Raw genomic sequence first — 25,473 nt, 5'->3', positions numbered from 1 at the left:
GATGCATCATCATCGGATGAAGTGAGCTGTAGCTCACGAAAGCTTATGCTCTAATAAATTTGTTAGTCTCTAAGGTGCCACAAGTACTCCTTTTCCTTTTGCGAATACAGACTAACACGGCTGCTACTCTGAAACCTGTCATTAGTACTGTGTGTCTGGTAACTTAAGAAACACACGTGGAATGTGTCCTACCTGACATCCTCATCTGTGGGGCTTTTTCTTCTTAGCCTACACATAACGTGCCACAGTTGGCACGTGACTAGGATTCATCACCGAATTTGGTCCCCTGGTTGGCTCATTAGCTTCTCCAGCCTGGGTACTAACAGGGATTGCAATGTCAGTGCTAATCCATGCCCGCTGTGTGCCGCTGAACTGCTGTCGATGGCTTGACTTTAACTTGTCTAATTTGCATTTAAACTAAATTCCTGCTAATTCTCATCTGGCCTGTTGTTGAACATGAGCCAAAGTCCCCTTGGCTTCCCTCTGAATGAAATGTCAGGCAAGGACAATACAAAATATTTAAAGTAGCTCTCACAGAAAATGGAAAAAATGGTATTAGTGAAAAGGGGGTAAAATGGCAGAGGACTCTGATGGGGGAGGTTTGGTTGGAAGTGGGGACTTCATCCGGGACATGCTGCCCTCTTGAAGCTTGCCTTGCTCCTCAACATCTTCCAAGCTGGGCCCCTGTCTACAGTTGCTGCCTAAATTGCACAGCTGTTCCCCCTGCCTGGAGGAGGCTGGAATTGCAGCCAGCTAGTTCTTTAGCAGAAGAGCTAGGTGGCTTTCCTTAATTCTATAGCCAGCCTTTATTTGCTGACCACCCTTCCCTCCCCCCCCCCCGCCCAATTCCCCTGGGGGGATAGGAGGAAATTCCCCATGTGTCCCTGGTCTCCCAGCCCTGTTCTGGCTTTTACAGTGGATTTCTGTGTGGGAGCCCTTTGCTGTCAGAGTTCTCTGCAGCTGCAGGTTTTGCAGCTGCTCTGAGCTGTCCCTGTATGTTTTTTTTTTTTTTGGGTGAGAGGAGCACTAGCAGCATGACATGGAACTTCATAAGTTCACCTCAGTAGTTCAAGCTGTGCAGTTTGGTACTGTCTCTTTGTTTGGTATGGGCTACCACTAAGTCCAGAAACAGGGCAGATACGCCCCTAACTGGTGGTTTATTCTAGAATAAGATTTCACCAAACCAGTTAACAGTGACTCCTGTACCACCACACTAGTTATCAAGAAGCCAAAACACAGTTTCCTTAGGCATTCCAGTCCCTGACTTACCACCCAGACAACTGGATTTTTGTGATGAATGATTATTAAAACTAGAAATCACATATGAAGTTCTTCCAATCCCAGTGGACCAGCCACCTTCCCCAGCTCAATATATGCTTTTAGGATCTTACCAAATACCATTCTGCAGCCAATTCCTTTACTGAACTAAAAACTGTTTGTTAATAGAAAAGAAGAGAGTTATTAAATGGTTAAAGGAATCATACAGTTGATTTCAGAGTCTGTAGGTCAGGATAATAGCAGAGATGGTGATTCTGCTAGCGTGCAATAAATCTCCCTGGATCACCCAAAAAGATTGGGGATCATCAGTGTTTTTCCAAAGCTTACTTGTTAGAAATCACAATCTAGAGCAGTGGAGCAAGAAAGACAAAACAGTGAAGTCACAGGCTCCAATTTTATACCCGCAGTCTTATTGGGATCCGGGAAGTTACTGGCAAAAAGAGGGAGTCTTAGATCACATTCTTCATGCCTCACTGAACCATGAGGCAGCCATTGTCTGGTGCTTTCTGAAACATCTCCAGGAGAGGCTCACTGGGCGAGCTGAGTCTCTTCAATGGCCCAGCAACGCAGGGATGGCTAGTATGGATGTAAATTTGCCCTGTGGGTGTCACCCAAGACCAAAACATACTTGATATACAAACACATAGCCCAGCGGTTTTCAAACTATTGGTCGGGATCCCAAAGTGGGACGTGACCCCATTTTAATGGGGTTGCCTGGGCTGGCTTAGACTTGCTGGGGCCCAGGGCTGAAGCCCAAGCCTGAGGGCTTCAGCCCTGGGTGCCAGGGCTCAGGATACAGGCCCCCTGTATGGGGCTGAAGCCCTTGGGCTTCCACTTCCCACCCTACCTATAGCAGAAGTGCTCGGGCTTTGCCCCCACCACACCCGGAGCAGGTGGGCTCAGGCTTCTGGCCCCCCTCCTGGGGTTGTATAATACAGGCAGTCCTCAGACTTATGACACAATTCGTTCTTGTAAATTGCGTTGTAACTCAGAACTGCAATACACTCCATTGTGGGACCGAGCGTCGTAAAGTCAAAACCAATCGTCATAAGTTGAATCAGGGTGTCAATTCAGAAATGTTAGTGCCATTCGTCGTAAGTCGAATGCCGTAAAGTCGAGAACTGCCTGTTTCAGAACTTCAGATACAATGATGATACCTGGATTTAAACAGAATAATCATATTAAACATATAGCTTTTCCATTGATACATGACATACTTTGTGCAGGATTTATAGCAATTTGTAACAGTGGTGACTGTATTAGTGTTACTAGTTATCTTCCTTAGTATACAGCATCACAGGTACAACCTAAGGCTAGGCATAGCAGGAAGCCAGCCAGCTTGGTGTCACATGAGAGTACAGCACCTATCTGCGCAGCCTCAGTGCAAATACACTGCTAAGTAGAACTTTATGCCAGAGTGTCTGGTGATGTTTTTCACCATCATGGGTCAATATGGCCAGGAGAGTGCATTTTGTTTCATGGGCGTATTCTGGAGACCTGCACTGCATGCAACGTCTGTTCATTTGAGACTGAAACACTTTTTAGTTTTTTGGCATCCCATTTCCAATAAGCTCACACTTTGGTACCCCCTGTTTTCATGGATATATGGAGTTCTATACAGTTGCATATTTCAGAGATGACCTTAAGCCACTTATATGCAGTGTAGTTTGTAGCCATGTCAGTCAGTCCCAGGATATTAGAGAGACAAGGTGGGTGAGGTAATAACTTTTATCAGACCAAATTCTGTTGGGGAGAGAGATGAGCTTTCAAGCTATACAGAGCTCTTCTTCAGGATCTGAAGCTTGTCTCTCTCCCCCACAGAAGTTGGTCCAATAAAAGATATTACCTCACCTACCTTGTCTCTTGAAATCACTTATGGCACTTTGTAAGAGTACAGTTTTCCTGTGGTATTCAGGAATAAAATTTCCCCTCATACCCCACTGCTGTGCTTCATGCTGTAGTTCGTTAGCTCTGGGTAGCTGGTGCAAGAGATGGCCTATGTAAATGTTAACTATTAAGTTGCTGATAGGTGTTTGCCTTGTCTTCTCTAGTGATTTTCTTCATTATGGAGGTGACGGGAAGTTTCTTCAGCAAACTGCGTGCTTTAGCTGTCACTTTGGAGAAAGAGGCTGAGCAGCTTGAACAAGCATTAAATAGAGAAGATACACGTAAGTGTGTGAGAGGTTGCACCTCAAATCTGGTACTTTAGTGAAAGCTGTTAGCTTTGTGCTCTAAGCAAGAAAAACACATTAAAAGAGAGGTCAAAGTATTTCCAACCTGCTCTTTTGTATGGAAATGCAGATTCTAGTTTCTGATGTGATCTGGATATTTGGATTAAGATAGAATGTTGAATGCTGAGATCTATAGACTTTGAAGGCCACATGCCTAGTTCAAAACTTTAACTTTTTTTGGTCTTGTAAGTATTTTTTTTTGTTGAAATGTCTGTATGTTGTGGGTTAAATCTTGAATGGTATGTTCCTAGAATGGTCTTTTTTAACATTTGATATGAAAAAGGGAAAATTTGTGATTATCAGGTGTGGAAACTGCAAATTGTTTAAAAATATGATACCTCTCTTCTAGAAAATAATAGTGACACAGCATTACCTACATGTGAAAAGTTTGCTTAAACTTATTTTGTTAACCTTGTTCGCGCATATTTAAGTTGTGGGCTGCAGCATATGTAGTGAAGCTCTCCTTCGACATAAAAAATCCACTCTGCAAGTGGCAGAAGCTGTGTCGGCAACATAGCCCTGTGCACACTAACACTTACTCCAATGTAACTTATGTCGCTCAAGGGAGTGGAATATTCACACCCCTGAGCAACATAAGTTTTGTTGACATAAGTGATAGTGTAGACATAGCCTGATTTCCTGGAGGAGATGCAGTAACCCTCCCCCAGGAAGAAGAATACAATCTCTAGTCCACAAAGATATATAAAATGTGTAGGTACAATTTATAAAGGTGATACAATAGTATCATGACAATACAGATGAGTCTCATCAAGTTGATAAAATAGTCCCCACGTATCTGTCACAGTGTCCTTATTCAAACTCATTCATGCATTTCTTTGATTAGTACAGATTTTGTCACTCTAGATAAGGTTTCTACATGATAGAACTACTTGGCTGAGAAGAGACCTCTAGTTACAGGGGTTCTCAATTTTTTCATACATCTTTATAGATTTGTTGACACAACTGTGTAGAAGTCACCTTTCTTCTGATTCATGATCAGCTAACATCCTTACTGCAGTTGTATGGAAAGATAGCATTAGGCAAGTATTGAATTTTTAGTCCTCTTTTGATTAAATTTAGAAGCTACGAACAAGAATAGCCATTTCCATATAACCAGTCTGCTCTCCAGGGACCACAGTTTGTGACCCTCTTCTCCTAGTGGGTTATGTAGTCTAACTTTCTGTGTAATAGCAGAATTACATTGTTGTTTTTAAACTGTCCTTAACAGGTATCAAGTCTGGCCTTGAATATTGTAGCGGACCACCAGGTTTACTACAGTTAAGTCAAGACCAGCTTGAAACACTACTCTCCCAGTAATCTAAGCACTTGAAATTTGATGTTCTTCATGAGACCATGGGCTAGGGTTAGTGATCCAAATTTAGGGTCCTTTGACAAGGGGTTCCTGAGATACAGTCCCCCCACTCAAAAAAATCCTCTTTTTTTTTTTTTTTTTAGATTGGCATATTCTACGAATATATTTTTGCTAAAACCATGGCTCTGATCCTGACACAAGGGTTTCATTCACTTGAAGGTTGCTCCCAGAGAGATGCCCACCAGCCCTTTGTAGTAGCAAAGTTCAGAACAGTATTAGCCAAAGATTTTGCTTCTCCATTCTCCTAATGCTTGAACTAAATGGGTGCCTGTTAGCCCCATGTTCTCTCCTCCCATGTGTATGCCAGGATCTGGGGGACACATGCCCCTGACTTCATGTGAGCTGGCATCTGGTCCCCTTTGTGGGGGTCAGAGCCCCTCTCCCTGCCCCCTTATCTGAGCCAGCATCTGGGGAAACCCTGTCTTTTTGAGTATGAAGCTGAGAATAGGCATTCTGGGAGCATGCACCAAGAACACAAGGCTCACACTGGGATAAGGAGTTGATAACAAGCATGCTTGATGCATATCACAGGCTCTCCAGCACTGGGGAGGGGAGGGAACACTCATTGAAATGAGTGGAGCAGTTTACACATCTCAGGGTTATTGTTTCAGGCTGCATTCATTTCCATGAGGTGTTCTCATTCAGCTGAGACTATTACATTGAGATAAATTGGCCACTGTACACCTCTGAGTCTCCTATGCCTTCAGGTTATCTTGTTCTGGGGAAGCTGCATATAGCAAAGCAGTTGCTGATTATGAATTTCTAAATATTATAGTGGAGCACCAGTTCTGCTACAGAGATTAATTTATTTAAAGATGTTTTGTTTTAATTTAATTTAATTTAATTTAAAGAATGATTCTTCTAAGTGTTCTAAGATTTGATGCATATCCAGATTATCTTGAATTATTTTTGTTTTAGGGAGGTGTATGATAGGGTTAATAATCCAAATTTGGGGTCATTTTAGCAGCAGGTTCTGAGATACAGTCTCTTGGGGTGGGAAACAGCTTTTCTTAAAGTTCACTGGTTCTATCAATGTGGCTTTGTTCACATCTGATTTCTAATATGCTAATAGTTTGATGGGATGGACAGTATGAGCTGGAAATGGAGATGAGTGGCAGGGCGACTGGGGGAAATACAGGTAGGGGCTCCCATAAGCCCCACATTCTTCCCTCAGATGTGTATGCCAGGATCCAGGTGGTCTGAGCCCCTCTCCCTACCTTTGTATGTGTGCTGGGATTGGGGAGTGGGGCTATACATTTCAGGGAATAGTGAGGGAATGGGAGAGAAGTGATACACGCACCAGTCTTCTCTCAAATGTATAAAGTTCCAGTAATCACAATGTAATAACATTGTCAAGTTTTTTGGATATAGACCATTTCTGAGATTTTTCTCACCAGCTTTTTTGCTACTACACAGTCCTAGCATTTCAAAACACAACCATTATCCTCATTCCACCATAACAAAACGTAAGAGAGGAGGGGGTGGGAGTGGGAGTGTAGGCATACTTAGGAATCCCATAGGCTAGTGGACTTGGACTTGGACTCAGAAAACTTGGGCTCTATTCCTGACTTTTCCACTAGACTGTAGGATGACTTTGGTCAAGTCACTTTAACTGCTCGCTGCCTCAGTTTCCCCATCTGTACAATGGGGATAATGTTTCACTTCTTGAGATACAATGATGAAAAGTAATATATAAGAGCAAGGTATTATTCTCATTACCTGGCCACAGGAACATCTGGACTGGACATTGATATAATTGCAACTGTCTAAATGACTGATAGCTCCTACCAACAAGATTTTGTTTTGTTTTGTTTTTTAAAAAGAGGAAATTTAAATAGCAAAAAAATGTAATGCCAAGTTAAAGTTGCTCAGTGGTATCTTGCCGTTCCAGAACGTCAAATTCAGCCAAACTCAAACTTGTGAAAACCAGGAAATACAGTGCTACCGTACTCACCCATTCTACCGTAACACATACTCACCCTCTGCCTTTTCGCTGAGCTGAACAAGAGCTACCTACACCTGCTCTACACTAGTATACTTAGCCTACTCTACACAAAGAACACCATATCTGCTAAATTTTACAACCCCTTCAGCCTCTTTTTTTACAAACTCTTCACCTTATGCACACAATACTAACTAACGCTATACCTGTATTTACCCTTCATTAAACTCAAATCACGAGTTTTCTTCCACCTAACTGCAGACTATCTCCCCCACTAGTGACACAAACTACATAAGTAAATTACATTACATCCTTCCCATGCCAGTGTTGGTGCACAGGGCAGAAACTAGTCTCTTCCATTCTTCTCTGTCATTTGCTGTTGCTTCCATCTGCTCTAGGGTGTCAATCAACTATTTTGCTTGCCCTTCTAAGGGTTCTTCTGAAGGTTTCTCTTGGGCAGCCTTGTTTCCTCAAGCCAGTTGTTTTCCACTTGACAGCTTCATGTGGAAATCTGTGTGTTGGCATCCAGAGCTCTTGTCCCAAATATGTGCCGTGCTTCTTTCTGATTCTGATGGCAACAATTGGCTGGTTGGTGATTTCTCGGACCTTGTCTTCGTAATGAAGTCTTTCCAACCAATGCCCAAAATCTTTTCTGGGCACTTATTTTTGAATGCATCTAATTTTCTATCTAATGTTTTGGTAGATAGCCAGCTCTCAAAGCCATACATTCGCACAGAGATTATGTTTGAATTGAAAATTCTCAGTTTTGTTCTGATGCTAAATATGTAAGTTTGGAAGGATTAGATTTTTATTGCTGCATGTCAGTAAATGTCATTTTCACTATACGCACACACAAACTGATGAAAAAATATTGCCATGTGATAATTGAAACTTACAGATAGGCAAAGTAAGAAATTCTGCTTGAGAACTGATTAAAGTTTGATTTAAAGGTATTTACTTTATATATTTTGATGTGATATTGACAATTCGTGTTTTAATGGTTATATAGCTTTAAATTTTTGAATCTCAGCATCTGCTGTCATTAAATAATTGTCTGACACCCTGTATAATTTCTCACAACTGAAAATTTAAATTAAGGAAAATTAAAAATGTTTAAAAAGAAACATTGATATTTCTGTTGAAATTATATAAAATAAAAAGTTCTGCCAAGCCTATGTATTTCTCTGATTACCATACGTTGTTAAGTTTAGTAAATGCTGTGTTGCCTTTCCTATCCTTGATCTCACTTCCTTCGTGAAGTCTCTGTTGGCCAATATGGTGCAGCCTAAGTAAGTGAACTGTTCTACTTTGTTTTTGCCTTCTAGTGTGATTTTACTGCTAGATGACTGGGCTTCAACAATGTTTGTTTTAGCATATTAATCTTGAGCCCTGCTTAGCCTGGTGTTTTTTCTAGATTGTCTGTCTTTGTAACTTTTCAGGAGTGTCACTCAGTAGTGCAATATCATTAGCAAAGTCTAGGTCTTCTAGGCATTTGCCATGATATATCAGTGTTTGTGTTGCCAATACCCTTCTTCATTCTCCAGTCTATGGCAATGCCAAACAGTGGAGATAAAATGCAGCCCTGTTTTATGGCAGTGTCCAAGTTGAACTACCCTGTCCGGTTGTTTACCCTTACAGAGCACTTTGCATCTCTGTACATGGCCTTGATAATGACGACAACTTTAGCTGCGATTCCGTAGGACTGAAGAACATTACACAATGTATGTCTGTGCAGGCTGTTCAAATATCTTTTGAAAAATCAATTAAATTGACGATGAGGGGAGCTTCCCAGGTTAGACATTCTTCTATGATGGTCCTTAGTATAAATATCTCCTCTACACAGGATGTCTTGGGCCTGAATTCTTCTCTAATCTTTGCACCCACTGCCTTTCTTCGTGTCACTCAGCAGAAGGCTTTCCCTACAACTGAGTAATGTAACTTCTCTCCCATTTTTGCAGTCAGTAAGATCACCTTTTTTGGATATTCTGACAATGATTCCATCTTTTCACTAGTCATTAGGGGGTCTCTTTTTTCCCAAATCTTCATTGACCAACTGTCTGTTTTGTTATGGTGATGATATCAAGTTTTTAGCTCTTCTGCTGTGATTTGATCATCTCTCAACGCTTTATTTTTCAGTTTCTTGATTGCAGCCTGTACTTTTGACATCTCTGTTGGGCCAATGTTAATATCGAGTTGATCCAGTTTGCATGTTTCATCAAAATCTGACGCTGAAATGGAGCTTGATCTGTTAAGAATTCCTTTGAAATGTTCTGCTCGTTTGTTTTTCCGGACTACCTCAGTTGTAAGGATTTTTCCATCTTTGCTTTTTATTGGCCCATTTCCTATTTTGAAATTTTCACTTGGTAAACAACTCTGTGACTTCCTATCATAGCAGCATTGCCATGTTCTTCTGTCAGAGAATAGCACTGTATGATTGACGTTTTTAGGAATCTGGTTTGGAGTCTGGAGTATATGGTGCACTAGTTTATATGTTCCCAATTGATGGGTCATTACCTTGCGTAGAATCTGCCATAATGAGCACTACTCCCTCTAATTGTTTGTTGTCACTATAACCTAAATAAATGAGATGCGGCTTCTCTTGCTTGAAGCGCTTCTTGTCTGCACTTGTCAGTCTTTTCTTGCTGATGCCCAGAATTTCGAATCTAACATTGTCCATCTCCTTCATGATCTTTGATATTTGAAACATTCTCATGTTTCAGTAACAACTTTGAAGTGTTTTCTTGCTGCCAGCATCAAACTTTTCAGGGTCCAGGTTCCCACAGACTTGGTTTCACAAGGAGCCTTCATGCAGCATGCAGGCTCAGCAGTGTTCTCTGCTGATGAGCCATTTTTATCAGAATGATACCTTGGTTCCCTTTCTATAATCAGTGTGGGTTTTTTATGAGGCTAGGTGGGTAACCTTGTGCTCAACCCTCCCCACTTTATTCATGCTTGGGATGAGCAGTCACATTAAAGTGCAGCGGGCCAGCTTAACCTGCAAAGTACAGTGCTGAAATGAAAGATACTAGATTTCTCAAGTACACTTGCATCTCTTTGATCACACACTCGGGGGTCAAGAAGAGGGACTCTCAAATCCTCAGAGACTGCAGCCTCCTAGGTTGCCTCATATCACAATTGCACCTCTTCCAAGCTGCTCCAACTAATTTCTCCACCATTCAGTACAGCTACATCTAACACAGCGAACACAGCTGGAGTGCATGCAGATAATTCCCAGTGGTTACTGCCAGCTCCAGGTGGGCAGAGTTAAGATTGCATGGGCAGGTATCTCAACTTTGTATTTCTTGGTTTTCACAAGTTGAGTTTTGTTGAACTTGGAGTTTTGGAGGGGCATGAGATACCACCGGGCAACCTTAACTGCATTAATTAAGTTTTTTGCTATTTAATCTTTGATGACAGTTCAGTACCTTGTTCCATTACCTCTAATCCTTAAAGTCAGTAGGTTTTACTTACGTTTTCTGTTTCATGTAAAACTATTGCTGCTTGTATTGTCCTTATTGATCCAGTCTGTCCTATGCTATTTGTCTATCTGCATTGCTTGCTTTCTTTATAGCATATCTGCACATTTGATTCAAGGTTTTAATTTGATTGATCAACTCATACTTTTCCTGGTCTGTACATTGCCGTGTCTTGTCACGTAGCAGATGTTCCCTCTTGCTTCATCTATTCACGTTAACCTTCATTTCCAGTATAAGGGACAAAGTCTGCCTGCTTTTGACTTCTGCATGCATAAGTGGGAAACACTGGCATCTGTATGCAAGCAAACAAGTCAGATGAATTGATACTTGATTCTGCTTTTTGCAGGTATAGATGTTTGTATCCATGTTTCTGCCAAACTTAGTTGAAGGTTAACCCTGATAGGTGAAATTTGGCACAGGTATCCCACATTTTCACGGAACATTTTTATAGGAGTAGATTATACCTGTGGTGATACTGCTTCTATAAACAGGACCTTCTAGCATCATTCACTGGAGCAGTAATGGAGTGAACCTAAATTGATCCTCATCAATTTCTCTCCTCTTCCTCCTGTGGCTTTGCCTCCTGTGCAGTGTCAATTGTCACACTGCAGTCTCATGATATTTGGGGCATTTGGTTTATAATATTATATTTGGTTCTTTTTTATATATTTATGTATTTGTTTGTTTTTGTTTTGTTTTTCACGTTGACTCTAATAAAACTATATGTCTATGGTAGAAATAATTGAGATTACTGACTAACTTAATGAAAAGATATTAACCTCTGTTTTTCTTCCAAAATCGTTTTCCATTAACATGCATATTGAAGAATATGAAGATGAATCTCCAATGAGAGTTTTACATGACCTGCATTGTGAAGTCAGGACTCTAAAGGTAATGACTGACTCATCACTTGCTTGTCAAACTATACAGCAACATGTCTTTTTATTTTCCATAACTTTACAGATTATATATTAAATATTTTACAGTTCTAACTCATGAAGGTTAACAACTCAGAATTTGACTTGTTTTCTTTCAGTTTGCAAGTCCTAATTATTCGTTTTCCAAACTAATTACATAAGTAAATTCTTTGTTTATAGAGTTGCTGGCACTAAATTTATAAGAAACCAATTTGTGCACTTCATGAAATAGAGACCCAATTTCAGTAAGCAAACAGATCCCAGTTTCAGGCTTTCAGATGTGGTTGAAAATGGTAAAAAGATTTTTAAATATACAAATATTTTGTCTACTGTCTTATCACTCTGGTATTTAAATATTGAATTCATAGATTCTAAGGCCAGAAGCGACCATTGTGATCATCTAGTTTGACCTCCTGTATAAGACAGGCTATACAACTTCCCGAAAATTATTCTTAGCACAGATTTTTTAGAAAAACATCCAATCTTGATTTTAAAATGGTCAATGCTGGAGAATCCACCATGACACTTGGTAAAGTGTTCCAGTGATTAAATTGACATTTGAATTGACAGTGTGCTGAAGTATTCCATAGCCCAAAATTTCTAACAAAAATGTTCAGATAGGGAGTAAATTGTAGCACTGATGGAGTTCAGATTAGATGTACTAACATATACCCCAGTAAACATGTTATCTTGCTATAAGAATTTTATGGTGAACCACATAAAAATACAATGGAAAATATGGAAGAAACTTATTATCATTGTCTAATGGTCTGTTCAAACTATTCAGTGGGTGTTTTAGTCATGACTTCAATGAGAATAGGCCCTAAGCAATTAAAATCTTCTAATGTTCTCATTTGTTTGACAGATCCATCACTCTTAAATTTCCTCCCTTCCCCACTATCTGGCATTCTAGCCAGCTGCAGGTATTCTGGCTGAAATATGCAAAAGGGCAGTGTCCAGTCCTAGAGCCTTAGATGAGAAGAAATGCTTCATTTCCACAATCTGGAACTCTAACTGTACTTAACTGCTGTGTGGGCAATGCTGTGATCTTTTGCCTCCCTAATATCAGAGCAGCACATCTCAGGACCTTTCCTCAGTGAGAAAGTAGAGACAAGGACTGAGAATTACAAATTCTGTTTGAAGTCAACTACTAAGCATCTTAGATTGAAACTTCTTTTTTAAGAGCTTCCACTGTCTACTGGTTAGTGTAAAATATGGTGACAGTTGTGATGTAATGTGCTGTCCTGCCAACAAGTTTTAATAACTCTTCATTTCTGCACACTGAGATTGAATTTAAACTAGATTAGTCTATTTGAAGTACTGACTTGTAGGGAAAGTTTGAGCCCTCCAGTCCCCAAATTCCCAACACGTTTTATTGCTACCATAACTTGGTACATATGTTTATATTTCTGCTGTAGGATATACTTTCAGACATAAGCATGTTGTTCCATATAGCAAGGTAACAGGTGGAAACTGAAGGTTGTGAATATTGTGTTCCACTTCCTTCCCATTATCAAAGCAAAAAAATTTTAAAAATGAGTTTGTACACTTTTTGGTTTCCTTATTAATATACAGAAAACTTTGTGAAGCTGATATGGTTGTGACACGTATACTTGACACAAACTCCCAAAAGCAATGAAATGAAGTTAACCCACCTAATAGTACATACTCCACTCCATCATGTATAGGCACCTATTTACCATTACCACAACTACCGTTCATAGCACATCACACCCATAACTGCCTCACTCAACCCAGCCTTCTCCATATACCTCTTTAATCAAAGGACCTCCTCCCAACATTATTAGTTGTGGATATTAGGTAAGAGTATTGGGTTAGTAGAGGGTAGTTTGGTAAAGTGGGTGATGGAAGGCTGGATTCCCTAGGACAGAGTTACAGTCGTGGTACATGGACTGATACACGGTAGTTTTGATAATCATAAGGTTTGTGCCTTTGGGTGGAGGAACAGAACTTATGTACTGTTAGGTGGCTTAACTTTTTATTTACTGCTTTTGTGTCAAATATGTTGTGTGTAGCAACCAAATTACTTTAAAGCAAAGAGATGTGCATTTCCTAGGTTTGTAATGATTAAGCAGGGATGGGGAACTGGGTAAGGGCAGGAGGCCTGCGTGGAAGCAGAAGTGCAGCTGATGATGATTTTATCTATCAGCTCATAGGTGCCAACAGTGCACATATTTATTAACGCTTTTTTTACTGGCAACTTTGGTGAATAAACCTTCAAGGACAACAGCTGAAAATTACCCTCAAAGGAGCTCAGGTATAAAGGGGCTGAGCTTCTAGCAAAAATATGCAAACTCTCATTAACAACAGCTGCTGTGCCAGAGGACTAGAGAGTAGCAAATGTTGTATTTATGTTTAGAAAACGTTCTAGGAGTGATCTGGGGAAGTATATACATAATGTGTGTTGTTGGGGATCCAGGTACATACCCCCCACACTCAGGAAAATTTCAACCAAAGCCCAGTGTGTTCAGAAGGAAGATGTTTAAAGACTTTAAAAATTTTGCATTTGCTCTTTACATATTTCCGTGACTAGCTTTTTGAATAAAATAAGCCTTTATTAAAAATTCAGTACACTCACCCATTTGATGAAGCATACAATAAATATATTGTATACTTTGTTCCCCACTGATCTTTGAACAAAACTAGGGAAGAACAACGCTATTTGTAAATTAGTATTTTAAAACTCAGGCCTCTACTTTTTTCCTTCAAAGGGTGATGTTAATGCTACCCTGGATCAGAGTCGCTCTGAAAGACAAGAAACTTATGATTTCATGAAGTCCATTAAAGTAGTGATGCAAAGAAATACAACAGATCTTGAAAAAATAAAAGAACTGTTCCAGAAATATGGTTATCAACCACTTGTTAAAGATAACTCAGGTAATACTACTTGAAAGTATTGTAGAACCTTTGGAAGATTAAAAATATGATTTCTGATAAAACATTGCCTTAATTGTAAGCATCTCTGTATTATAGAACAGACCAAATGTGTTAATATTATGAACTAGTTACAAAACATAATACAGACTTAGCCAGATTTCTTTGCATTAACATTTCTAACAGTAGGTCTATTTGTAAACCCTTGAAATAGTGTGCAACTTGAAATATTTACCCTTGTTGCATGGACAAGTTAAATATCACAGTAACATACATAAAATTACACTTCCTGACATTGTAATCTATCTTTCATTCAGGTGTCATTAATGTGGACCAAAGTAGTATTTGTTTTACAGTAGTACCGAAAGATTTGGGGTCCCATTGTGCTGGGTGCTGTAAACACATGGACAAAAAGACAAAGGTTCTAGAGTTAAGAAAGACCATCTGATGTGGTTTTTAAACATAACTGTCTTGTCCTATATTGAATACTAACTGGTAATTAACAGCATGTTAAAACATGTAACACGTTGTCTTAACCCAATTTGTTATCTTAGTGGAGGCTTTGTCTACATGAGCTATTGCACTGGTTTCACATACCCCTGTACTCTTATGTTGGTTTGAATGGCTTTTTTTCATCTTAGCTTAAATCAAACTGAAATAAAGCGGGTTTAAACTAAAATAAGTGTCCACCCAGCAGCTTGCACCAGTTTAATTAAATTATTTTAAAATCACACTGTTAAACCAGTGCAACTGTTTTGCATAGACAAAGGCCTTTAGACAAAACCAAAGGACTATCTAGTGGTGTGTCTTGTTTTTTAATGTTGTCTCAACTTTCCCCAGTCTATTCCTTACTGATATAAAAATCCCAGTAATGCTTGAGGATTGATATAAACCTTTAAAGGTATTATATTAAATTTTAAAGAAAATCAGTAAATATGTGCAATACTAAAGCATTTTCAGAAGTGTCACCGCTGGCAAGTCTCCTGCTACTTATGGCTTTCTTTTAGTTGCTATAATTTGTAGGAATTTGCAAGTGTTATTTTCTTGAGTTCTTAGTTTCTGAATATAACGTAGGATTTGTGCAGTCAGTTACCTTCACAGTGGGATCTTCTTAGTTCCTCTTGATTTTTTTACATTGTGCCTTGTGCACATTTTCACAGTTTTCTATTAACTCTTTGTCAGTGTTGTTTTTCTTAAGGGCAGTCCAGCTGTTGCTACTCTTTCTTCTATAATCTTTCCTCCTTCGCCAAATAATATTCCCTGAATTTGATAAAATGTCAGCTTTTAACCACATTGTAGGGTTTTATGTAGTTTCCAGTGGCACCTTCTAGTATCAAGAAAATATTTATTTCATTTTTCAAGTGAATTACTTTTTTGTTTAAAAGTAAACATTATTCTCTCTCCCTCCACAGCCCTCAACATTTTGGCACATATTAATTTGCTTTTTATAGTTTTCAGATTTTAGTGATCATTGTGTAGGAAAGTTAAAATATTCTTTTCTCTTAACCATTTCTTTATTGAAATAAGTACACCAGAAGTTCCTTCGGATTCCTGTTACATTTAACAGGATTTCAATTTTACAAATACAGCCATTGACTACATGGCATCTCTGCACAAGAGCAGGGGGACTGTGCCAGCATATCTGATTGTAGAGATTAAGGAGTAAAATGAAAATAAATCCATTTTATATCATATTTAGCCTAGGATTACAAAATAAGTCTTGTTTGCTTAGTCTATAAAACAGTTCTTAAGTGGTATACTGAAATTTCTGAAGTATCCTTTGTTTTTAATAAAACAGTGGAGGACGAGGAGGAAGTTAACCATGCATCTAAGATATCTGACCAAGCTAACTCTGATCAAGAGAAAGTGGAAGATATTTCTAGCTTTCCTGCTTGTATTGGGAAAACATCTGTGCATAAGGATCCCCTGCGTAACCCACAGCTTTCAGATTTCGGTCTTTCACAGTACGCATTCTCCAGAACTTGGGATGTGATGGATGTGCAATCCCAGACCAATATGCATAAAGAAGATTCAAGAAATAGAGTTCCAGCTCGCAAACAGATCCCATATATAGTGCCCAAAACACCAAAATGTACATTAAAGATGGATGATTATGAATGTTTAACTCCAAAGCTTGAACATTTTGGCATTAGTGAACATACCATGTGTTTGAATGAAGACTATACAATGGCACTTATTAATAAAAATCTTCAGACAAGAAAAAAGTAAGTAGATATTTTTAACTTCAGACTGTCCGGTGTTTTCTGTAGTAGTTTCCTCTGTGATTGTACTAGTTTCTTGCAATTTTCTGATGGTAGGTGATCCTTTCTTTCATATTGATTTCCAGCTTTGTTAGTGTTGCATTTAAAAAAAAACACCTTTAATATCCAGCTGTCTATACACACACACACAGTATCTCTCTGCTGTGCCAGACACTGCTGTGTTGGATACCCTAGATAAATTGCGTCTTCCTGCAAATTTTGTACCTTCTAAAGATTTTAAATTTTCCAGCTTGAGTAGGATCCACATGATAGAGACAGTGACTATGTGAAGACCTTGGCTTTCATTAACCTCAGATTTGGGTTCAGACATTAATGAACATTGTCCTATGCAGTAATCATTGTAGAACTGATTTAAAGCTATTTCTTGATAATGCTGTCTGAATTATGGATGGGCAATAAAAGGTGATTTTTTTTTAAGTTAGCACTTTTAAAAGCAGTTACCAGCTATAATGTAATCCAGTTTTTGGGTTTTTTTGGAAACTATTTTTTCACAAAACCAAAGACCGATAAAAATGTTTACAATTTTTAATAGTCATGCAAATATTGTTTTCATCAAATAGATACTCCCTTGTAGTAGCTGCAACACAATACAGCAGCATGGAGAACTTCAAAGTCAAATTGGTATTTTTAAGGGCCTGATTTCTAAAATGGGTACAACTGGTTTTAAAAGTCAGGCCCTCATTGTCTATAGCTGAATGAAGCAGAAGAAATACACAGCATAAGTAAATTACATTTTTAAAATAATTTTGGTTGTAATAATCTAAAGTGAGATTATTAAAATAGGTGAAATGTGTTTTTCACAATGTCCTTTTAAATTCTACAACTCAAACAGTTTCTCTTAACGATTTATTTCACTTAATGAAAGAGTTATAATATGGAGTGACAAAAAAGAGCTGATAATGAAAACTGTCACAACTTTAATTATGAAGTCAGTGATAGTTCCATGGAACTTCTATAATTGACTCTATATTATCTTTTAAAACTCAAATGGAAAGTTTGTAGTACGATTAAACAGAAATCACATCATAGCTGGCTGTTTTTCCTTCTTACTTACTGAGTAGGTGGATTTTTTTTTTTGTATTGGTCAATTTTAACATTCACATTTTTAAAAATCAAATCTCCAGATAGACATTATGCTCTTGCTATGATGCCAATGTATGTTAGAATCAGTGGCTCTAATTGCAAATACTACAACTGCAATTCAGCTATTTTGCCTTTTTCTATACCTATGAAAAATTGACATGATGATTTCCCACAAATATTCCACCCGTTGGCTATTCTGTGGCTCCTATTTCTCTCTCACTCTGTGGACTTGTAAAGGAACCAGTCTCAATTCATGTCTGGATCATTCTATAAATGGCACAAACATGCCCCTTGTATTCGTGTTTCATAATAATTAACTTTTAGTAATGAGAGAGCTCACTATGCTGTGACTGATGTGATGTTTTTATGGTTTTTTTTTTATGTACTGTATTTAAAGGGATGCTAATTCAAAACCTAGTCAGTTTCAAAGAATGCGTTGAAAGTAGTTTCAGTTAGTGGACCTCACTGGGTATTTAGTTTTTATAAATCACTTCTTTTTTGCTTCTGTCTCCTGTTGCTGTGTGAAAAGATTAAAACTTATGAACTATGATCTGCCACCTTACCTGTGCCCATAAATATAATATACCAATGCATCTATAAATTCAGGCTTCAGTTCTGTAACTATAATTACATTTAGAACAATTGTTGACACACATCACCTTTCCTAAACATATTAAAAAAAAAAAACACAGCCACCATTGGCAATCTGACAACATACTTCTCTTACTTACAAAACCAATTCAAAATTGAACAGGAAACTATATACAGTATAAGTTGTGCTAGCCACACAAGCCCTATATTAAATCAAAGTAGATTAGCATAAAACCAGTAACCAGGAGTGGAGTTAGGGTACATTGGTAGTGTTCAGAATTAAAGTAATGATATGTAGATTATGAAAGGTGAAAGTGGTTCAGTTTGAAAGGAAACTAAATGAAGTGTTTAAATGGCTTAATTTTTTATTTCCTTGCTTCTTACTATTTGCTAACTTTGAGTTACAGTTGTTAGACTGCATATAGTATAAACGAAGTGTTCTTTGTGTGGCGTATGTGTGTCTATATAGCCACTCCCTGCCTTGTAGAGTTTAAATTACAGTAACTCCTTGCTTAACATTATAGTTATGTTCTTGAAAAATGCGTCTTTAAGCGAAACAATGTTAAGCAAATCCAATTTCCTCAGAAGGCTTAATGTAAATATGGGGGGTTAGGTTCTGGGGGGAAAAAATTTCACCAGACAAAAGACATTATATACATATACAGTATAAGTTTTAAATAGTTTTAAACAAACAATTTAATACTATATTCAGCAATCATGATTGTGAAGCCTGGTCGAGGTGGTGGAGTTAGAGGATGAAAGAGGGTGGATCATTTGGTTCCTCCTCTTGCTGTTCTTTCCAAAGTGTCAGGGGGTGCTCAACCCCTGGCTCTGCCCCAGGCCCGCCCCCACTCCAACCCTTCCTTCAAGGCCTCACCCCTGTCCTGCCTCTTCCCACCCCTGCTCCTCCTTTCTCTCCCCAAGCATGCCACGTCCTTGCTCCTCCCCACCAGAGCCTCCTGAATATCGCAAAACAGCTGATTGCGGGAGGGATGGGGGAAGCTGCGCACCTCCCGCCTGCAGCAATCAGCTGTTTTGTGGTATTCAGGAGGCTCTAGGGCAGTGGTTTTCAAACTTTTTTTCTGGAGACGCAGTTGAAGAAAATTGTTGATGACCACGACCCAATGGAGCTGGGGATGAGGGGTTTGGGGTGTGAGAGAGGCTCAGGGCTACGGCAGAGTGGTGGGGGTGAGGGCTGCAGGATGGAGCCAGGAATGACGGGTTCAGAGTATGGGAGGGGGCTCTGGGCTGGGGCAGGGGATCGGGGTGTGGGAGGGGATCAAGCTCTGGCCTGGGGGTGCAGGCTCTGGAGTAGGGCTGGGGATGAGGGGTTCGGGGTGCAGGGGGGGCTCAGGGCTGGGGCAGGGGATTGGGGCAGGGGTTACCTTGGATGGCTCCCGGTCTGCAGCACAGCAGGGGTGCTAAGGCAGGCTTCCTGCCTGTCCTGGCACTGCAGACTGCGCTGCGCCCCAGAAGTGGCCAGCAGCAGGTCCGGCTCCAAGGCAGAGGCGCGCAAGCGGCTCCGCGTGGCTCTTGCCCACAGGCATCGCCCCCCCCAGCGGGGTTTGGGGCTGGGCCAGTGCACGGAGCCCCATGGCCCACCCACTTAGAAGCCGAACCTGCTACCAGCCACTTCCGGGGCGCAGCGTAGTGTCAGAATTGGTAGGGACTAGTCTGCCTTAGCCTGGCAGCACCATCAACAGGACTTTTAACAGTCCAGTCAGCAGTGCTGACCAGAGCCACCGGGACCCAGTGCCTGACATTCCGCAATCCACAGTTTGAAAACCACTGATCTAGGGGTGAGGAGCAAGGATGCAGCACACAGCCTCTCTCCCCATGCCTCATGTCTGCAGCAATCAGCTGTTTTGGGGTGTTCAGGGGCCGAAGGGGAAGAGTGTGTGCTGCGTCCTTGCTTCTCCCCCCAGCCTCCTGAACACCCCAAAACAGCTGATTGCTGCCGGCAGGAGGCACAGGGAGGGAAGGGGGAGTTACTCATCTGTGTGGCTGCTGGCGGGCGGGTGGTGCTGTGGGGGGTGGAGGGGAACTGATGCGGGGTTGCCGGCCCATCCTGGTTCCAAGCCCTAACGGCCAAACACCATTATAAGCAAATGTGCAACTTTAAATGAGTATGTTCTCTAATAGATCAGCAACGTAACAATGAAACAACATTAACCAGGACAATGTTAAGTGAGGAGTTACTGTAGTTTAATTCATCTTTGTTTCATTTGCCCTGCAAGATAACAGTCTTCTTCTTGCACTTTCTCTTTCCTGGACTCTTTCTTGTCAGGCATATAGTGCATAAAGTATGTAGAAAGACTTTACATGCTTTTAAGCAGGCTAATTTTTGTAAATAAGACTCTTTAAAATGTAATTAGTTTCTTAATTTAATGGGAAGAACCTGTGTAAAGTTAGAGATGTGTATGTAGCCAGAGTGATACAAAGTAGACTTATTAAATGTCATTTTTAAACACCTATAACTTAAAATGGTTCGACTAATTGCTTTCAAAAATAATTCTAGCATACTTAAAGTATTTTCCCAATTTTTTTAGCTAGAAATACTTTTCCTGTGCAAAACTGTAAGGGATACGAAAATGGGTCTTGTAATGAAACTCTGGTTGCAATTTTCAGGGAACTGCTATTAAGTAGATAATCAGTGTAACATAATCTGTAACTCAAACAGCTTGATCAATTTTCCTCAAGCTTTAGGGGAAAAAAATTCTCCTTAGTCTTGAATAACCTTGGCAATTTTCAAGCCAAACTACCTTTCCTAGCCAGTAGGGAGATAAATATATGGGTCTTAAAATGGAACCTGGTTGCAACCTTAAAGAGACATCAACTTAAAATCATACAATAGCACTTCTGGTATAGTCATGGAAATTTCCATATCAGATCTCACCTGTCAGTACCTTATGTTTCAGAGGAAGGTTCAAGAATCCCTGTTGGACAATTATGGAATCCTTGGTCATAGGGAAAACAGGGTTGGGAAACAACTTCCTCTGTCCTTCTCATTATTGCCAATCTTCCTCCTCTGCTGTATAGGTTTCAGGCAAGAGGGAGAGACAATGTAAAATAAAATGGAAATATGGACTCTAAAATCAGATCACGTGTGGGACAAGACAGCCTGAAACTACTTTTAACTATTTTTTTTTCTTTCAGAATGACTAGGTTTCAGATCTCTTGGGCTATTGATAGGGCATGGATAGATTGTGCACTTGTACACTATGAACTGTGGGATTTGAACCATAGCTTTCTTTGAGGAAGAGAATGTGTGTAGTCTTACATATTTACACAGTGCCTAGCACAATCCTGATCCTGATCAGGCCTCTGGGTGTACTGCTATATAAATGTTTAGTAAGTTGACAATATGCCTTTAGTCATAGAACCATAGTTATGTTTTTTTAATATCACTTTTGATGTATTTTTTTTAATCCCAATCTTTAGTTTTCCTAAGGAAGATGATAATGAAATGTATGTGGCAGTAGCAACATCATCAAAGTCCAGGGAAATCATGGTTACTCCTGGGCCAGCCATGAAAACACCTAGCAAAAATGGTAAATTCAAACTATTTGGAATGAATAGTGGTAATTTTCAATTAATTCTGAAGTAAACTTTCTGCAGTGATAGTTCAGGCTTGATACTTGTTTGCATTATAAGAGTTCAGAACATTATTTTTAAAGGGTACAAAAGTAGGTGGGTTTGGCAGTGTGTAAATCTAGCATCCAGACTTAAAGATAAATATTTCCTTTCTCTCCTATCTCCAATACCATCATCCACAGAGATCAAATATGTTATCTCTGTGACTCTTTCACCTTCAGAACTTAATCGTTACTTCAGTAATTTCAAACTTATTTATTAAAAGCTTAAAAGAACAGGAATGAAGTTACATTAGAATAAGCTGACCTGATATTATAATTTGCAACTCTTTCAAGAATAGCTGTACAGTATCTTAAAAGAGAAAAATGAAACATACTTCAGAAGTTTCAGAGTAGCAGCCGTGTTAGTCTGTATTCGCAAAAAGAAAAGGAGTACTTGTGGCACCTTAGAGACTAACAAATTTTTAAAAATTTGTTAGTCTCTAAGGTGCCACAAGTACTCCTTTTCTTTATACTTCAGAAGGTGTATGAAGATCTTAGAGGAAAATTGTACACTGACAAATATTTAGAATTTAGAAAAATGTAACCTTCGTTCATGTAAGAGATTTGTTCAGAAATATGAGGTAGATATGTTTTAAGCAAGAGAACTGGTTCTTGAATGTGGATATTGCTATGGATTTGAACCTAAAATTTACATTTGTATAGATGGAGTAAAGCTTCTAAACTTAAAGATCCTACTAATTTAGTCATGTCTTCACAGTGGTAAAATGGTCAGCTAGTATTATACTTTCATGCTGTTTTGGGATGTGTAAATACACAAAAATTGTTACTGCAGTCTCTAATACAGAATTGTGAAATTGAACTGTTACAGATGCCCTATCTATTCAAGCATGTGAAATTATTACTCATATCTATTATTTTAGCTGTTGATTGCATGGCTTCTCCTTTGATACCTGTGTTCTGCACTCCTGGTTTGAAAATTCCTACCAGAAAGGACAATACCATCTTACCCAAATCCCTGAAGATGAAAGAATCAAATATTTCTAATCAGACAGCAACACCCACTCTTCCAGATTTTGAAACAGGCTGGCTAAAATCAGAAACTAAAGTAAGTACTTAAATATCATTTTAGTAATCAAATTTATTCTGAGACAGATGAACATGTACTTAGATATAATTTTTAAAATGAGTCAGTAATGGGCTTCCCTTCTCACACTGCTTTTGTGGGCAAGTGTATCATTGTAGAACCAATCCTTGTAACATCAACTTTAAGAATGCTATTCATTACTTCATTTGTCTAATAAAACTAAACTACTTGAAGACATTTTACTATAAGTTTGAATATGATTATCATCTTTTATACAGCCCTTAAATGGGAGCAAGGCTGAGTCATTGCCAGAGATTGATGTGACTGTTAAACAACACAAAGAAGATTGTGCTTCTCCTATTTTAAGTTCTGACGAGTATCTTGAACATCTTGGAAGACCCTCTCTTCCAAAAATATCTAACTATGAAAATCTCCTTAATACTCCTCCGCCTCCAGAAATAACAAAGATACCAGAAGACATTCTGCAGGTTGTTTTTACTTACTTCTTGTATGTGTTTGTGCCTGTGGAATCTGCATTCTGTTATCACATCAGTGGTTTGGAAATTCTACTTCATTTTACCAGATTTGAATCTGGAAATTCTTTGCTGCTTTCAGTTGAAAATGTATAAAGCATAGTCATGCTTTGAATTCTTGCTCAGATAATTACCTCTTTAATCCCTTTAATGTTTTATTTTAGATATTATCAAAGTATAATCCAAAAACAGATACACCTGAAGTAATGAAAATGGAGACCAAAACAGGAATTGCATCAAAATTTGAAAGGAATATCCCAGATTATTGCAACAAAGAGAACAGGTGAGAGTGAATTCCCCAGATGTACTAAAGAAATTGACAGGTTTCAGAGTAGCAGCTGTGTTAGTCTCTATCCGCAAAAAGAGAAGGAGGACTTGTGGCACCTTAGAGACTTTTCTTTTTAAAGAAATTGAATTGATATAATTTAGGGGAGTATATTTGGAGAAGATGTATTCATTTAGAAATTAATACTTGCTCTCAGATCAGCTACCAAAGCAACCCTTCTTTGTTGTGTCTTAATAAATGTGCAATATTTGGCATGGTATTTATGATGACTGTCTTAAGGTTCCTTTTCTGTTTGGTCTGTAGTTCATACAAATATATATTTGTGTACAACTAATAATTTCATTTTTTATAAATAGCCAGAATAAATTCATATAATTTAAAATGATCATGTTCAACTATATAACTATCAAAATTGAAGGGGTTGTGACCTGGAAAATATATAAAAGTGTGTGCTATATCAGTAATGGGGTATACACAGCAGCTTCCCATACCACCTGGCCAGAACTGTGGCAGTCTAGCAATTAAAAAAGACATAGGACAGATTACTGCACCCTTCCCAGATAGCATGTGTATATACATGCAAATACAATTACTTCATAACTCTGGGAGAATTGACTACAAAGAATGTAAACAGTCAAGAAATATTGTTTACACCTTTCTTAATCAGGAAGGAACCCAAGTATCCTTTAAATGTGCAGTCCAAGGACTTAATAAAATCTAATGTTCATTCTTGTACAAAGGAGGACAGGAAAAAAAATAAGGTCATAAAACTGTAACTTTACCTTTTCGTTCTTCAAGGGCTCTTTGCCCACTCCCTGAGAACCAAAGCCCCAATGGTTTCTTCAGATGTTCTTCTGTTCAAGGTTAAATCATTAAAACCAGGGATCAGAAATAACCACCTGTGACTTAAATGACCAGTCAAACAGCCCAAATAGCAAATTTTGAATACTCAAATGCTTGCAGCAGATAGTTTGCAACAAATACATAGGTTGAAACAAGTTTGCACAACATATCTGAGCAATTCTGCATAATGGATAAATTAGTAAAAATCCTGTTCAGATTGATCAGGAAAAGGATACATTATTTGTGACAAATAACTTGACCTACTATGGGTATTTCACACAGGATGATATTCCTCTGCTTCATTGTGCTTTATTGTGCTTGTTGCTTACTCTGATATTAAACTTGTATTTGCTACAGATTTTAGAGTATTGGTGAGGAAAAGACAAGTCTTCTTCAGAGTTAAGGCCATCATACCAGAGTATTCAGAGAGTCCTGAATGAAACCGAGAACACTCTGAGTTACATCAGCTAGTGTGTTTGAAATTGGGATCCACCCTAGTACTGTATCAAATAGAATAAAGCTTTAATTTAGCTGGACTTTTTCCATGTCAAGCAAGATTTACAAAGAAATGCCTCTTTCAAAGACTTTCTGTTTGAACTGACAAACTTGGTACTCTTTGTTGAAGACACTACTGAAATGTTAAATAAACTTCTGTACTGGATATACTTACAGAGGATATTCTGAATCTAACAAAGAAAATGATTGAGAGTGAGCTGGGCATGTTTCTGGATTTTGATCCACATTTATGGATATTCTGAGTCTTACAGAGCTTAAAAAGTTTGAAGAAATAGAAAACCAATGAAAAAAGACCTATATCTCAATTTCTAATAACTTTCAGCAAGTCCCAAGGAACTAGTTATGCAAAGCTCTTATGGAAAAGAGATGTACGTTGTCATAACTTTGCCTTTCTTCCACAAAATACATCTCCATGGCACTAGCTGCAAACTTGGAAGTGGGAGACACAGGAGAAAGAGGACTTCTTATACACAGGACCTGGGGCGAATAAAATCATAATTAACAATTTGTACTAAATCTCATATGAAAATAAAGCACTGTCAAAAATA

General features: G+C 38.8%; 1 protein-coding gene across 6 annotated transcripts in view; it reads left to right on the top strand.

Moving 5' to 3' along the window:
• SKA3 (spindle and kinetochore associated complex subunit 3) overlaps positions 1-25,473 on the top strand; it is a 26,677-nt gene extending 1,204 nt beyond the window's left edge. For 5 of the 6 annotated variants that reach the window (XM_043504286.1, XM_038387602.2, XM_043504289.1 and 2 more), the window contains exons 2-10: positions 3,330-3,446; positions 11,126-11,190; positions 13,949-14,114; positions 15,910-16,336; positions 21,509-21,618; positions 22,584-22,768; positions 23,026-23,235; positions 23,445-23,563; positions 24,767-25,473. In XM_043504286.1, the coding sequence (XP_043360221.1) occupies positions 3,344-3,446; positions 11,126-11,190; positions 13,949-14,114; positions 15,910-16,336; positions 21,509-21,618; positions 22,584-22,768; positions 23,026-23,235; positions 23,445-23,563; positions 24,767-24,773 (1,392 nt within the window). In that variant the 5' untranslated portion in view covers positions 3,330-3,343 and the 3' untranslated portion in view covers positions 24,774-25,473. Of the gene's footprint in view, positions 1-3,328; positions 3,447-11,125; positions 11,191-13,948; positions 14,115-15,909; positions 16,337-21,508; positions 21,619-22,583; positions 22,769-23,025; positions 23,236-23,444; positions 23,564-24,766 lie in introns of all 6 variants that reach the window. The other variant, XM_043504287.1, reaches the window with a different exon arrangement.

This window comes from Dermochelys coriacea, chromosome 1 (genome assembly GCF_009764565.3).
Source record: "Dermochelys coriacea isolate rDerCor1 chromosome 1, rDerCor1.pri.v4, whole genome shotgun sequence".
In the NCBI taxonomy this organism is placed as follows: Eukaryota; Metazoa; Chordata; order Testudines; family Dermochelyidae; genus Dermochelys; species Dermochelys coriacea.
The sequence above is the reverse complement of the archived record's forward strand: the minus strand, read 5'-3'. Positions and strand labels throughout refer to the sequence as shown.